We start from the raw sequence: 17,190 nt of genomic DNA, 5'->3' as shown, positions 1-17,190 counted from the left end.
GTACCCTCAAAGTACTGTTAATAAAAGCTGTTTAATAAAATCACACGGCACACTTGTTCAGGACTCTAAAATGGTCCCTTCTTAACTGATTATGTGTAAATTCTTACTGGCATTCCAACATTTGGCTCCAAACTTCCACTTTTATTATAATCTCTTACTAATTTCTACCAAAAACTCTAGCCCAGTTAGGCTAGCTTTGTTACTTTTCCCATTCTTCAAACACCAGACACACAAATTAAACTGGATCCTCTCTGCATCTCCTCTTCCTTTATAGATACTTGTCCTGTCCGCCTGCCCCTGCCAACTTAACTCTCATATTTTTCTCAATTCCAACTTCATTTATTAATCATCTCTGCTCATTTCAACTCATGATTCATAAATTAAAAAATTTAAATGTGATAGATTTTCATTAAAAACCAAAGTATATATAGTTAAAAAAAAATTTCAAGTCCGAGTTTTTCTCCCTCTTCAAAACCTGTCCTACCCTGAGGCCCACCTGTGGCATGTACTGACCTGTATCTTACCAGATCTCTACATGCCAGGCTTTCTCAACCTCAGCACTGTTGAGATTTTGGGCAGGATAATTCTTTGTTGTAGGGGCTGCCCTGTACGTTGTAGGATGTTTATCAGCATCTCCACCTTTTACTCACCAGATGCCAGTAAGCATCCCCTTCCATCTCAGTTGTGACAACCCAAAATGTCTCCAGACATTGCCAAATGTCTTCTGGGAGGTGGGGGGCAAACTGTCCCTGGTTGAGAATCATGCTTTAGGCATTCACATACACATCAAAATATATAGATAAAAGCCACTTAAAAAAATTCCTGCATCATACTTCATATGGATATTTATATCTGAACTACATGTCCATCCCTTTATCAACAGACATTTACGTTCAATGGACATTTACACTCTTTCCTTTTTTCAGTGCTTCAAAACAAACAATGCTACAATAAACATTTTATACAAGTGCCCTATGCATATGTGTATCTGTATATCTATAGGACAGACACCTAGAAGTGTAATTGTTGGAAGCAAGGGTATGTGTGTTAAAAGATAAAAAATTCTGCCAAATTACCTTCTCCAAAGGCTACTCTAATTTATACTGCCACTAAGAGCCTAGAGCAGATTTCTTCTCAGCATTTAACTCACTTAACATTGGATATTATCAACTTAAAATTTTTGCTAGCCTTAGGTAAAAAAATGGTAACTGATTATTTTATATTTCCAAGATTGCTAGTGATGGTGAAAACCTTTGTAATTTTACTGGGCTTTCCACTAACTTCCATGAGTCATCTACAAGTACCATTTGCCTCTTGGGATATCTGCCTTTTACTTACAATTTGTAGGAGGTCTTTATATAGATTGGATATCAATACAATCTTTTGTAAATGTTACAAATTTTTTCCCAGCTTACCACTTAATAGTTTGATTTTGCTTACATGATGTTTTATCACATGGAATTTACCCTGTTATATAATAAACTTTGTCAATGTCTCCTGTTATGGCTTCTGGATTTCCTGTCTTCCTTCAAAAGGTCTTTCATACTCAAATGAAAGAAACAGTTTCTATATTTTCTTCTAACACATTTATGTCTTAAAAATATCTCTTGATCCATCTATTGTCGCTATACATGATATAAGACAGAGAGATAATTTTTATTCCTTCCGCCAAATGGAGTCAATTATTTCAACATGATTTCTTAAATAATTTCTCCACTGACTGAAATTTATTCACTTGACAAATATTTGTTTAAGTGCTACTATATGCCAGGCTCTGTTCCAGGTGCTGCTGATACTCTACTGAACAAGAGAGACACAATAAATATGTTAATAAAAAGAGAAAATTTCAGTGTAAAGTGTTCCAAAATAAACCCAACCCAGGGCAATGTGATAGCAGTGGTGCTCTGGTAAGCAGTGTACAATTGGCTGTGGTTTGCAGCACTTATAAATACTCCCACCATGCCCAATTTCGAGCTACCATGTCATGTCATCAGGCTTGAAAATTTCCTCAAAATCTAACAATTGGCTTGGGAACAAGCTAGCTCTAGCACACCACTGTGTAACAGTGACTGAGGGGCTAAGCTGGGTGGGCATTCATGGAAGGCATGAGGAGGTACCATCTGAAGATGACAGTCAAGAGCCAGACACAGTTATTTGTGAGGGAAATACACTTCTGGTAGAAGCAACAACAGTGAAGGCTCAGTCATGGAAATAAGCTGGCTCTTATGAGGAATTACTAAATGCTTTCTTCCTTCTATGAAATCCTATGAAATTTGCAATGAGATTTGAAAGTCTGTTGGAGACATTTTAAGACAAATACTGTTTAGTAGTAATGTCTTACCCGTTTGCGCCTAGAACTCTGTTTCCTTATCTTTGTTATTCCCCAAACATCCAATAGAGCGTTCAGATAAACATATCCTATGAGTAGCTCCATCCATCTGGCTCAAATTATGTCACTCAGACTTCTCAGACTGTTAAATCAAGGGGTCTTGACTTGATTAAGGTTCCTATACTTGCTGAACTTGCCAGTCTGGTACTAAATACAATATATATCAAATGTAAACACACTAGTAGAAATACAAACTTTATTTCAGTGTTAGGGGTCCTAACCAAAACAGATATTTTAGCTTTCTCATTTCAGTGTGAAGTAGCAGCACAATGAAGGAGTCTACTCAGCAGTGTTAAGAATACACAGTGAGCACGTAGCCCAGTTCCTCCCAAACAGTTTATAATCTGGTTGTAAAAACAACACAAATACACATAAAATAAAAGAGTAACAACTTGTGGTAGTATAAGATCACGTGCTATCATAATTAAGTGCCAATATTAGTAGAATAAACACGTATACAAGAGAAATGCTACATGAGCTGAAAAGGGGGAGAAAGATTCATGAGGGCTTCATGGGGCTTAATTTGGGCCAAGAAGGATTAACTGAATTCAGCTTTACTTGAGAAAGGGGAAGAGACGGAAGAGAACAGACTGAGAAAAAAGGCTGCACAGTGACGGAATTAGACAGGTATCATTAGAAAGTGAGTTAAGGGAAAATAAGGTTGGACAGATAAAGCTAGACTGTGGATAAAGTAGTTTGGAAATTCTGGAAAGTCTCCTGTGAAAATGGAGAGGCAATGTGAGTGAGTTCCTGAAAGAGACGGAGATGGAGAGGAATTTAATGAAAATGCTGTTTTAGGAAAATTAGTCACTAAGGAGACCCCTTGGAGCTCAGTGGCCCATATCCACATAGGTGCAGGGAAATATTCATTTAAGATTGCTTTAAAAACTTAAGTCTACTGTAACTTCTAGAATCTGAAAGTTCTGAGAAACTTCCTACGCTGAGGAAACCTTATGAAAAAAGAGTAGTTCTGGCTATATTTTAATACCTCCACCTAAATAGCTCTATCTACCCTCTCCCAAGTTGTCCCCAAAAAGTAGGAAAGAATACCAGGACTTCAGTCTGTTTGGGAATTTATTTTTTTCTTTCTTTTTTTTGAGGAAGATTAGCCCTGAGCTAACATCTGCTGCCAATCCTCCTCTTTTTGCTGAGGAAGACTGGCCCTGAGCTAACATCCATGCCCATCTTCCTCTACTTTATATGTGGGATGCCTGCCACAGCATGGTTTGACAAGCAGTGCATAGGTCCAGACCCGGGATCCAAACCGGTGAACCCTGGGGCCACCGAAGCAGAACGTGCAAACTTAACTGCTGCACCACTGGGTCAGACCCTGGGAATTTATTTTTAAATTAGGAAAGATGCATCTTGGTGGTCATATTTTCTGGACTGAAAACTGGTACAGGTGCTGTACAAGAAAGAGCCAGTGAGCATGAGTGGGCCGGGGTGGACCAAGATGCAACCAACTGGCTTCAGACACACAGGCACTTACCTAGCAATCCCCTCCTTGGTGTAGAAGACAGAGTAGGTAAGGTTGTCTCCATGAGGATCTGATGCAGGTGTCCGCCATGTCAATTTGATGAAGCGGGTAGAGACCAGAGAGGCCACGACATCGCGAGGAGCTGAAGGCAGTGGTCCCGTGGTGGCTGGTGCTAGATGGTCAGTAGTGGCACTGGTCAGTGAAGTGGGAGGTAATGTTGGGATGGCAACATCTTGTCATGTGCAAATATTGGGGAATATGAAGGGCAAACCACGACGGTTTTAAAAAAGAGAACAGAAAAAACAAAAACAAAAAAGAAATAAACAAAACCACGATGGGAAATAAAATAAAATGAATGAACATAAAAAAGGCCATTAAACTGAAGGCTAACATGCAGGCCAGGGGTAACTACTGAGAACTAATGGGCGCTATTCAAGACACAGCACCGTAGAGCAAGCAGACCTCCTGGGCACTATAACGGTCGTGGGTAAGGGACAGGGAAGGTGACAGCTGGGAATAAATCATCTCACAGAAGGACACAGCAGTGCGCAAATAATTTTCTTTAATCCTGAAAGCAGCATGCAACATCTGTCAAATCTTGCACATAAAAGTCTCATATATGATAAAACCTCAATATTTTCTCGTACTTTTATCAAAACATGAAATAACATGTGTGGTACGGATGAGCCTAGCTACACTCAACACAGGCCCCAGGCTACTGTAATCTCACTGCAGAGCTGTGCGTGGCTTCGGCTCTGTAGGAGATTCGAGAGCCACATCTCCAACTTCAGTCCAATATTAAGTTCTGCTCTCTGTACTTGGCAATACCCAGGGAAGTCTGACAACCTTCCTCACTTCACTAAGTTATAGTTCATTTGCCATCTTATCAATTCATTTAACTATGACAGTATAAAATCATGAATCAAAAATTACAAAGTCACAAAAAACACAATATGTGGTTGGCTGATCTGTTACAGTCCTCACTGCAATGGATGTTACAACAGCTTGCAGACCTCAGGGACTGCATGGGACAGAGGAAGCGGCGGCAAGTCACAGATCCACTAGCCAAAAGCCTCTGCTTGCACATCTGTAGTCATGGGTCACTTCATTACCTCTAAGGCAGTCCATTCTGTTGTTGGGCACTTCTGATTTTAGAAGTTTATTCCTCATATTGAACCTAAAATCTCCTTCACCTGGGGCCAGAAAGTATAAACGTAATCTCACAATTTTTAACTAAAGGAGTTCATTAGAACTGTGTCGTAACCTTAATGAGGAAATTAGTAGAAAAGAAGTAGCGAGGAAAACACGGAAATTCTGGACCTAGTTTTCAATGACACAGTAGGGCAACAACCTCCTGGAAATGTCTGTGACAATCTTCCAGACTGTAAGACAATCTGAAGTGGGGCAGTCTAAATAAATATGCTAGATAGAATAAATTCTCTAGGGGAAAGGACAGAGGAAGACCAACCTAAAGCTTCTAGATAGGTGGGGAAGGGAAAAGAGTGATCCAATAGCCACCATTTACTGAGCACTTTCTGCACCTTGCTCTGGCTATTTCTATGGATGTGTTCAATCCTTACAACTCTATGATATGAAATGGGCACTCTCATTATATCTCTATCTCATATGTAGAGACTGACATTTAAAAGGGCTAAATCCCTCGTCCTAGGTCACACGTAGTAAGTGGTCAAATTTTAAAATCAACCTTGGATTTTAGTTTAAGAGGCCTCTAGATTTAACCAACAGGAGTTCTAGTCCCAGTTGTGCCACGTGCTAAGTGTGTCACCTTGGGCAAATCACTTATCCTCTCTCACCCACTCCTTTTCCCATCCTTTTGAGGAACTGCCTTTAAGAGTGCAGAGTTCTATCAAAACATAAACCAACGAAGCCACAGTTCAGCTACAAGTCCACACTTCACTGACACAAGCGTCAACATTATAAGCAAGTTTAAGTCTGAGTGGGCTCTGAGGCCTCATTCTTGTCCCCTATGCTTCCACAGACGTGCTGCCTCAGAGGAAATAAATACCTCTCATTCACAGCTTTCAGAGTTGTTTTTCATATATTGTGTCAGTTTAGTCACACAACAGCCCTACGAGGTAGGGTGGAAAGGACAGGATTAGCTGCTTGGGTAAAGGTTAAACAGGAGGCAAGGACTCCCGGGTTTCCGACTTGGGAGAACAGGTGGTTGGTGGTGTCATTAATGGAGAAAACGATTATTAAAAAAGAACAGATTGAGGGAAAAATGGTGAATTTGGTGATGAACATGCTGTGTTGAAAGTAATGATCCAACATTCACAGGAGAAATGTATAAGAAGCCACTGGAAATGTGGATCTCCGAGTTTCGTAAAATTAAAAGTCACGAAAAACCCTCAGAGGGAAATGCTTCAAAAAGTAGCCTGAACACAGTCTTGCTTTGCTGCCTCATTTCTGTGCCTGCCCAGAAACACACTAAGCTGCCTCCAAGTCTGACCCAACTCACCAAGCTAAATTTTTCCCAACTATCTGCTGGCCGCAGAGAGAGAGTCTGCAGTGTGAGAGGCAGCACAGCATACTGGAAAAAACCCAGGATTTCGAGTATAAGGACCTTATGTTCAAAACTTGACTCTGCCATTTCCTAATAACGTGAAGTTGGGCAAGTCACTTAGTCTCTCTGATCTTAGTTCCTTTGTCTATAAACTGGAACAGATAATGCTCCCTACCCATGTCCCAGGCTGACAGGAACCAGATGAGGATCAATGAGACAAGTGCATGTGGAAACACTAGATCCATGTTGCCACCACGGTGAGCCTGCATGGGTGACAGACACAAGAATGTAAGTAGAAAGACAACTGAGGGGGATATCAGCAGGGAGGAGAGGTGATGGAAGCAATGGTGATTGCTGAGAGAATCACTCAGACGGGGACTGAATCAGCCTGGTGCCCGTCCATAGCACACATCTGTAACTCTTCAGTGGAGCCCGCAGTTCCCACCTACATTTTTTATGTTCACACTGTATCATTTATACTAACCTAAAAGCTCCTTGAGGATAAAATCTGCATCTGCTTCATCTGGGAATCACTCACCATGCCTCTGTATATTTTAGATAATCAATAAATGTATATTTATAGAATTTATAAGTGGAAGAAAAATTAGGGAGAATGTTAGTGCGATAGAGACCAATGCTTCCCAAATCTCATTACACAAGGCAACATTTTAACTTTTTTAGCTGATACAGTGTACACAAATAATATTTACATAATGATGTTACATAAACATTTGCTTTGCCAATGTATTTTATCAGTTTTACGTAGAATAAAAGTATAAATAATGCTGGATCATCGTAAATGATTCCTAATTAGCCACGGGAAAAATCCATGTTCACTGTAGTCCCAGTTTTCTATACCCACTATCTCTAGATTGGCTCTATTGGTGCTGTTCCATGTTCTAGCTGAGCAGGTAAGGGGAAGAGTCTTTGTAACCCCAGAGAACCAAATAGGCAGTTAAGTTACACCAGCATCAATGGCAAGATGATATAGATTGGGACTTCAGACTTCTAGCACGATGGTTTGAGGATGCCAACAAATCTTCCCATTTGGGGAACTTTTTGGCAACTACAAAGCTGGAGAAAAAACTGACAAAAACTAGGAACTGTCCAAAGGCATATAACAAACTGAGAAGCATTTATACATGAAAACTATCACATTTCAGGTAAGAAGAGCCAATATGTGGTACCCTTGCCCGGGGCTGCTCCTAGCCCCCCAGCTCTGTTGGGGTGGTGTTCAACCAGGGTAGGGAGGCCATGGAAACCAATGGCTTGCTGCTGCTGCCAGAGGAAGCTGATGTGATGTGGAGCATTGTCAGTTAAAGTGGCAATCTTGGTGGCAAGTGTAGAGGAAGGGCCAGTGGCTTGGCAAGCCCTAGGTTTTGGTCTTTTTGAGGGCAAGCAATGGATGGTAAACTAGCTGGAGACTTAACAAGGAGTTTGGTGAGGTGCAAACGTGATAAGGCGGCTTGATAAGCTCTCCACATGTCCCAGGTTAACTGAAAGCCATGTGTATGTGCAGCAGAGACAGGAGCAGGCCCAGGCCACCCACACACCCCTGGCCAACGGAACTGTGTGTGTGTTCAGAGAACAAGTGGGAGAGCCTGGCAGGAAACAAAAGTTGGGACAGACTAAAAAATGACCTGAATTTTGAATGCATTCCCCAAACCAGACACAGATCCATCAGCTGAGAGTAGAAGGCTTATGGGCTTGAGGTGTTTGAGCACAACTTCTGACTGATATTTGGCTGCGCACTAATCTATACAGACACAGCAATTACCTAGCAAACAAGGCTTACAAATAGAAACAAGAAAATAACAAACAAAAGCTAAGCAGAAACATCAGTGACCGCACACTGAGGGAAGACACGTCAGTAATTTAGTCCAGAGAAGCTGGCACACAAATGACAAAGAACAACTGCCAGGGAGAGAAAGAGTCAAGACCACAGTTGCTGCAATACGTTATCAAAATATCCAATATTCAACAAAAAAAAAGAAGAGATATGCAAAGAAACAAAGTGTGACCCATACTCATGGGGTGAAAAAGGCAGTCAATACAAAATGTCTCAGAGAGTCCTCAGATAACAGATTTAACAAAGACTTCAAAGTAGCTATTAAAATATGTTCAAAGAACTAAAGGAAACTGTCAAGAACTAGGCAGGGTCTGAGATTTTACTTTACTTATGAGTTAACAAGACAGCCTATTACTGTTTCATGCATGCTGATGAAGACAAATCTTACATCAGAGACAGAGACCTTCATTACTCAGGACACTGGCAGCAGCCAGAGCCTCTTGTTTGTTTTCCTCAGCTCCCCAGACCCCCCAAGTCCCACGAAGGCAACGCCAAGGGCCCAGGATGGATGCCTGCACATGCAGCAGGTTGTTACAGGGCAAGAACCCTGAGCCTGAGGGATTTACCACTCTAAGAGCAAGGGAAAGCAAGCCCCAGACAAAGAACGGGTCTGCTGTGGATAGCTAATTTAATTCTATGGTGGTCAGTCACTTACTTTATATGGTTTCAGTCTTTCTAAATTTACTGAGACTTGTTTGTGTCTATCCTGGAGATTGTTCCATGTGTGCCTGGAAAGACTCTGTATCTGGAACTGTTTGGTGGAGGCTCTATAATGTTAGGTCAAGTTGGCTGATAGTTGTTCAAGTTTTCTATACTGTAACTTTTTCTAATTCTTTTATTAGTTTTTGAGAGTAGGATATTGAAATCTCCAACTATTATCACTGAGTTGTATATTTCTCCTTTGAATATAACAATTATAAATGCATATGCATTTAACAACAAAGCCCCAAAATATATGAATTCAAAGAAATGTAGCAAAAATTCAAATATTTGGAAATCAAACAATCCACTCCTTAATAACCCAAGGGTAAAACAAGAAATCACAAGAAAGACAATTTTTAAGTAAATGAAAATGAAAACACATCATATTAAAAATTGTGACTGCAGCTAAAGTGGTACTTAGAGGGAAATTTAAATATCTTTATAAGGAGAGACGAAATGTGTCACATGAATTATCTAAGCCTCTACCTCACTGAATAGTTTATATCTTAAGCATTCTCACACACAAAAGGTAACTATGTGAGGTGATGGATGTGTTACTTAACTTGATTGTGGGAATCCTCTCAGAATGTATACATATATCGAATCATCATGTTGTACACTTTAAATATATTACCATTTATTTGTCAATTATACCTCAATAAAGATGGGGAAAATTTTTAAAAAATTTTAGTCAAGTTCTTAAAAAAAAATGATGAGGGGCCAGCCCAGTGGCATAGTGGTTAAGTTCGTGTGCTCTGCCTCAGCAGCCCAGGGTTCGCAGGTTTGGATCCCAGGCAGACACCTACACACCACTCATCAAGCCACGCTGTGGTGGCGTCCTACATACAAAAAGAATAGAGGAAGACTGGCACAGACATTAGCTCAGGGATAATCTTCCCCAAGCAAAAAAGAGGAAGACTGACAACAGACGTTAGCTCTGGGCCAAACTTCCTCACCAAAAAAAAAAAAAAAAAAGAATAGAAACAAACAAATAAATGATATATACATGCCAGGTGAAGCCCAAATATTGTGACTGCTTTCTTCTGGAACAAAGATTTAAAAAAAAAAAAAGATATGAGACTAAGAAATTAAGAGAGAACATAAGCTATCAAAATCAAGAATCAAACAGAGGACATACTACCAACCCTAGAGACACTAGAAAATTATAAGTGAATGTTAGGAACAAATTTATACAAATAAACAACTCAGAGGAAATAGAAAAATTCCCAGAAAGACAAAAATTACCAAACCCACTGAAGAAACACAAAATCTGAATAGAACTATAACAAATGGAGGAATTTTATTAGTAAATAAAAATCTTCCCACAAAGGAAGTCCAAGCCCAGATTGTATCACTGCTGAATGCTATCAAATATTTAAAAGAAGAAATAATATCAGTCCTTCACAACTCTTTCAGAAAATAGATGAAAAATACTTCTAAATAATTTTGTGAAGCCGGTATTACTCTGATATAAAGCCAGACAAATAGATCACATGAAAAGAAAATTACAGGTCAATATTCCTCATGATCATAGATACAAAAATCCTTAACAAAATATTAGCAATTCATATTTGGTGACATATTAAAAAGATTATACATCATGATCAAATAGGATTTATCAAAGGAATTCAAGACTAGCTTAATACCAAAAAATCAACATAATACAGTATATTGAGAGGAGAAAGAACTGATTTCAATAGATGAAGAAAAAGCATTTGACAAAATCAAACACATACTCATGATAAAAAACTCTCAAACAAACAGGAAGAGAAGTAAACTTCCTCAACTTGAAAAAGCTACAGTGAACATTATACTTAATGGTGAAAGATAAACCGCTTTTTCGGTAAAGTTGGAAATAAGACAAGGATGTCAGCTCTCATTTCTTATATTAAGCATTATGCACTGGAAATCCTAGCCAGCACAGGAAGGCAAGAAAAAGAGAAAAAGTTAATAAAGATTAGAAAGGAGGAAGTAATACTGTTTTTATTTGTGGATGACACAATTATCTGTGTAGAAAACCCTAATGGATCTACAAAAAAAAAGGCTAGTAAAACTAATAAATAAGTTTGGCAAGGTCATAGGATACAAAGTCAATATAAAAAAACCAACCCTGTTTCTATACACTAGGAATGAACAATCCAAAAATGAAACTATGAAAACAACTCCACTCACAATTGCATCAAAAACAAATAAAATATTTAGATAAATCTAAGAAAAGAAGTGTAAGATTTGCATCCTGAAAACTACAACACATTGCTGAGAGAAATTAAAGAACATCTAAATAAATAAAGATCTAAATAAAAAGGAAATTTAAATAAATAAATGTTCATGGATTAGAAAATTTAATGTTAAGATGACAAGCTGCTCCTAAAATTTAACAGAAATGTCAAAGACCTAGAAGAGCCAAAACAAGTCTGAAAAGAAGAAGGGTGGAGGACTTGCATAATTTCAAAAGTTACTATAAAGCTCCAGTAATCAAGACAGGCTAGGGGCCAGCCGGCCCCATGGCCGAGTGGTTAAGTTCACGCGCTCTGCTTAGGAGGCCCAGGGTTTTGCCAGTTTGGATCCTGGGCTTGGACAAGGCACCGCTCATCCAGCCATGCTGAGGCAGCATCCCACATACCACAACTAGAAGGACCCAGAAATATCTAACTATGTACTGGGGGCGCTTTGGGGAGAGAAAGGAAAAACAAATCTTTAAAAAAAAAAAAAAAAGTCTGGTATCGGCATGTGAATAGGCATACAGATCAGTGGAAGAGAACTCTGAGTCCAGAAATAAACCCCTACATTTGTGGTCAATTGATTTTTCCCAACATGTCAAGAAATTTCAAAGTGCGAGGAACAGTCTTTTCAAAAATTAGCACTGATACAACTATATATCCATATGCAAAGTAAAGAACTTAGATCCTTACTTGATGCCATATACAAAAATTAACTCAAAATGGCTCACAGATTTAATGGAAGAACTAAAACTAGAAAAAATATAGGAGAAAATCTTCACGCCTTGACCTAGAAAAGTATTTTTAGACATGACAACAAAAACATAAGACATAAAGAAAAAAAAAATTGGATTCTATTAAAAATAAAAATTTTGTACTTTAAGAAAAACATAACTAAGTAAGTGACAAGACAAGCCACAGAATGACAGAAGATATATCCAAATCATATATCTGATAAAGGACTTGAATAAATAATTCAGAATATATATTCAGGATCAGAATATACAACAAACTCTTATAAATCAATAAGAAACAAATAACCCAATTTAAAAATGGGCAAAAGACTTGAACATTCACTTCATCAAAGAAAACACACAAATGGCTAACAAACACATGAAAATGTGCTCAACAGCATTAGTCATTAGGGAAATGTAAATTAAAACCACAAGGAGATACTACTACACACCCACTAGAACGGCTAGAATCAAAAAGGGTACAAAATACTAAAGGTTGGCAAGGATGTGGAAAAACTGGAATCCTCATACAGTCTTGGTGGGAACATTTTAAGTCTTCCAACTGATGAAGTGTCTCCATTTTTATTTAATCTTTAATTTCTTTAAAAAATGTTTCATAGTTTTCTGAGCATAAGTTTTACACTTCTTTTGTTAAATTTATTCCTAAGTACTTAATTCTTTTTGATGCTACTATAAATGAAATTGTTTTCTTAATTTCAATCTCAGATTGGTCACTGCAGGTATACAGAAATACAAATAATTTTTGTATACTGATACTGACTCCTGCTGAACTCATTTAATTGTTTTAATAATTTATTCACGGATTCCTTATTTTCCATATACAAAATGATGTCATCTGTAAACAGAATTTTATAGTAGTTTTCTTAAAAAACATAAACTTAGTTAGCATATGACCCAGAAATTCTACTCCTAGAAATCTACCAAAGAGAAATGAAAATAAATGTCCACACAAAGATTTGCACACAAACGTTCATAGTACCATTATTCAAAATAGTCAAAGACTACAAACAATTCAAATGTAAAATGGGTAAACAAAAGGAGGTATATCCATATAAAGGAATTCTATTCAGCAATAAAGATACAAAATACTGACATATGCCACAATGTAGGTGATCTCAAAATCATGACCCCAAATGAAAGAAGCCAGTTACAAAGATTACATATTGTAGGATTCCATTTTTATATAAAATGACTACAAAAGGCACTTTTACAGAAACGGAAAGCAAATCGTTGATTGCTTGTGGCTGGCGGTAGGAGTAGATATTGACAGCAAACAGACATTAGGGAATTTGGGGGGATGGAAACATTTTGTAGCTATACTATGACTCCACAGCTCTATAAATTTACTAAAAATTAATAAATTGTACACTTACAATGGGTGAATTTTATGGTATGTAAATCACACTTCAATAAAACTGTTAGAATGAAATGGCTTAGACTAGCTAGTTGAAACTATTAAACATACTTTTTTTCTAGTATAAAACAGCAATAATTACAGGGAGTCCTAGGACATTTCTGTTACTCAAAACATCAGAGCCTAAAATCAACCAATCTGAAGTCTTCACAAAATTTAAATGTCCAGAAATTACTCAACATTTTACAAATGCCAACTGGTCATCCAGGGACCCTAAGCATAATTGAATTATACAGATCTCTAGGCCAAATGTAGTAAAAATCTTTGTTTCTTAAAAAAAGAGTTCTGATTATATTAAGAATTATGCTGGTTTCTTTCCATCCTGCCACCAGAGTTCACTCCCGAAAATAAAAGATCTGATCACATCAGTCCCCAAAACCACCCACAGAAGAAAGTCCAAACACCTCAGCACAGTGTTCGAGGTCCTCCACATTCTGGGCCTATCCTAGCTGTCCAGTCCTGTTTCCAGGACATGCTGTGCTCTAGGTTAGCCTGGTTACTAAACAAGAATGGGCTTCTCCACTTCTGTACCTATGTTCACACTGCTACTATGTTTAGAGCAATAAACACCATGTAAATCTGACTGAAGTCAAAGGCAACCGGGAAATCTGACAAAAGGTATTACACTTTCAAAATCTGAACAACATTAAACATGCTGCTGGCTCTGACCTGCTGCTCCAAAGCTTGGCAGCAGCCTCACACTGGCACTGTCACTGAAACCTAATGACCCTAATAGGCTCTTAAGTGAGACTCACTGAAGTGGTCTGTGAGCTCTGAAGAGGGATTCCATTTCTCCTGATCCAGCTCTACATTACCTGAGGAAGTCATCGGAGCTGCTCCTCATTCTTCTGAGAAATGACTTTTAAAATCCAGGTACCCTGCGGTTGACAGCTCCAGTTTTAATGGCTCATTAGATCTGTGACTGATGAAGCGTCACTCTCAGTAGTTTATCATGATGAGTTCAAGCAGTACCTCCATGCACTTCAAGCAGTTTCCAGGTAGAGACCATTAATTCTGTGCTGGGCCTGTGGCCCTTGGTTAAGTGAATCCAATCATCCTAACCCAACAGCCACTCACACCAGTCAAGCGAGCTGTGAGGAGACATTTTAAGTTTTCTTTTGAAATCCATATTTTGTTCCTTTTTGGTAATCTTTCTTTGAAAATAGATTAGTTTTAAAATCTTTTTTCAAAATCTTCTAAATTCCTTCAAAAGGTAAAAAAGTATCTTGGGGAAAAATTTCTCTCTTTCTATAATCCTTCATTTCCTTATGTAAAGGAATTTCCTAAATTGCTATTTCCCAGGAACGTTCACAACAGCATTATTCAGAATTCACTATTCAGAACTGAGTGCGATTTACATCGTGCTTATTGCTCCAAACATCACAGCGACGTGAACAAAAGCACAGTTCCACAGAGCACTCTTTTGGGAGATGTTAACAGGTCCACCACGAGAAAGGAGAACAGTCATATTTGGGAGACTGTGGTGACCTGCCATGCTCATTTGCATATTTTAATATTTAACTTCCAGCAATTCTATAGGAGAAGAACCTGTTCAGTTTGTTGACCAAGCATTTCTCATTCTTCCTCCAACCAGGAATCCAGTTGGGGCAATCCTGAACCAAATGACACCTGGGACAGTGTCTAGCAGCAGAGAGCTCCTTTCAAAGGGCCTCTGCCCGAAAACATCCAGTCTTTATTCGACTACTTCTGTAAGCAGTCTATTTCATGCTTTTTATTTAAAAATCAAACACAATAAGCTTAAAAAAGTAATTCACACAATATAGAAGTATACAAAGTAAAAGGATTAAAGTTCCACTTATCATCATCTTCATAACACCACTGTTAAAAGTTTGGTGTGTATTCTTACAAATATTTTCCTTTTCAATGATACACTTATATATACACCTAAGAGTGAGAATGAAATGATACCAAACATGGTACTTTGCAAACTGCTGTATTACATAATACGTCTTTAAAAGCTTCCCACATCAGTATATACAAATGAATCTCATTATTCTCAATTGCTGCATATTATTCTATAATATAAATATATACAATTTATTTAATCATTCCCTTATTGTTACTTATATTTAGGCTGTTTCCACTATTTATTTATTTATTTTGGCTACTACGGGCAATGTTTCTGTAACTGTTTCCACTATTTAATTATTTATTTTGGCTACTATGGGCAATGTTTCTATAACCTTTCCTATATATGTATCTTTGGGCACATGTGTAAAACACTCCTGTAAGATGAATTCCTTTTTTGTTTTTGAGGAAGATTAGCCCTGAGCTAACATCTGCTGCCAATCCACCACTTTTTACTGAGGAAGACTGGCCCTGAGCTAACATCTGTGCCCATCTTCCTCTACTTTATATGTGGGACGCCTGCCACAGCATGGCTTGCTAAGCAGTGCCATGTCCTCACCTGGGATCTGAACCGGTGAACCCTGGGCCACTGAAGCGGAACGTGTGAACTTAACCGCTGTGCCACTGGGCCAGCCTCTGTAAGACGAATTCCTAGAAGTGAAAATGCTGAGCCAAAGGTTTATGTATTTGAAAGCCTGAGAGATGATGCCAAATAACCTTCTGAAAGGCTATTTTGGCTTCAGTTTTAGGACGGAGGGCCAAATAATCTCTGAGTCTACCACTTTATAAATACCCCCAAACAACAAAAAGGACGAGAAATAGGAACACAAACTCCATTTTGGACGAAACGAAGAGATATCTGTAATCCCAATCCAAAATACATGAGAAAAGGGTGGACAGAAGAAGAGTAAGTTAATTAGTGGAGCAGAATTAATCCAAGTGCCTCCAGAGGTACTGATGAGACTCAAACCAACTGACCTTGAGGAATCGGCAGCACTTCAGGAGACAGGAATGACTGTGGCACAGAGGAATTCAGAGTTGTTAAACCTCCACCTCATCCCTGCAGATAGGAGGTTTACACTCAGGAGAAGCTAAACCAGAAAGGCTTTGGGCTCAGAGGTGACCAACAGGGGGATTAAGGTGACATCCTAAAATGTGGAAGTCCCTATCTCCTTCCTCAATGAGTTCCAGAAGGCTGGCAACCAGGGTTACTATCACCAGGCAGGAGACAGCATTCCTCTCCAGATAAACTAAACAGAAGCAGAGAAGACATACAAATATTGTCCTCTGGTGAGGTCCAAGCAATGAGAACAGAAAAGACTGACTGCCCAAGTGTTCTGTGATGAAGCCCAATGGTTACAAAGATTCACCCCAAAAGTTCAAGGGAAAACAGGATATTTTCATAGCCTCAAGGTATATCCCTTAAAATATTTAACAATTACAAAGATAAAAAGAATAACTTTGCAATGGAGGAATGTGGCAGACACCACCTTAGCCACATGATCGAGGTGACATTACCAAATAATAAGACATATTGATATCATGTATCCCCGATATGGATGTGTTGAAAATGGCATATCAATTCTGTAGTATCTGCGCCCCCCCCAAAAAAAATCCATAACCTTAATGTAATCATGGAAAACACAACAGACAAACCCAAATTGAAAACATTATACAAAATACCTGACCAATACTTTTTGAAAACGTCAAGGGCATGAGAGACGAGGAAAGACTGAAGAACTGTCACAGACTGAAGGAGACTAAGGAGACATGACAACTAACTGCAATATGGGATCCAAAATTGGATTCTGGAGCAGAAAAAGGACATCAATGGAAAAACTGGTGAAATCAGAATAAAGTTTGTAGTTTAGTTAATAATTACCTGATGTCGATTTCTTGGTTTTGTTTACTGTATCACAGTTATATAAGATGTTAACATTAGATGAAGTTGGGTGAAGAGTATACTACAAGAAGTCTGTATGATCTTTGTAA

General features: G+C 38.5%; 1 protein-coding gene across 5 annotated transcripts in view; it reads right to left on the bottom strand.

Annotated features, from left to right (window-relative positions):
- The window catches only part of LOC124235408 (neogenin), a 247,023-nt gene that overhangs the window by 60,322 nt on the left and 169,511 nt on the right, over positions 1-17,190 (bottom strand). For 3 of the 5 annotated variants that reach the window (XM_046653310.1, XM_046653307.1, XM_046653308.1), the window contains exon 8: positions 3,879-4,098. In XM_046653310.1, coding sequence (XP_046509266.1) covers positions 3,879-4,098 — 220 coding nt within the window. The remainder of the gene's footprint in view (positions 1-3,878; positions 4,099-17,190) is intronic. The other 2 variants (XM_046653311.1, XM_046653309.1) reach the window with 1 other exon arrangement.

Source organism: Equus quagga, chromosome 2, assembly GCF_021613505.1.
Source record: "Equus quagga isolate Etosha38 chromosome 2, UCLA_HA_Equagga_1.0, whole genome shotgun sequence".
Lineage (NCBI taxonomy): Eukaryota > Metazoa > Chordata > Mammalia > Perissodactyla > Equidae > Equus > Equus quagga.
This window is presented reverse-complemented; position numbering and strand designations above follow the sequence as displayed.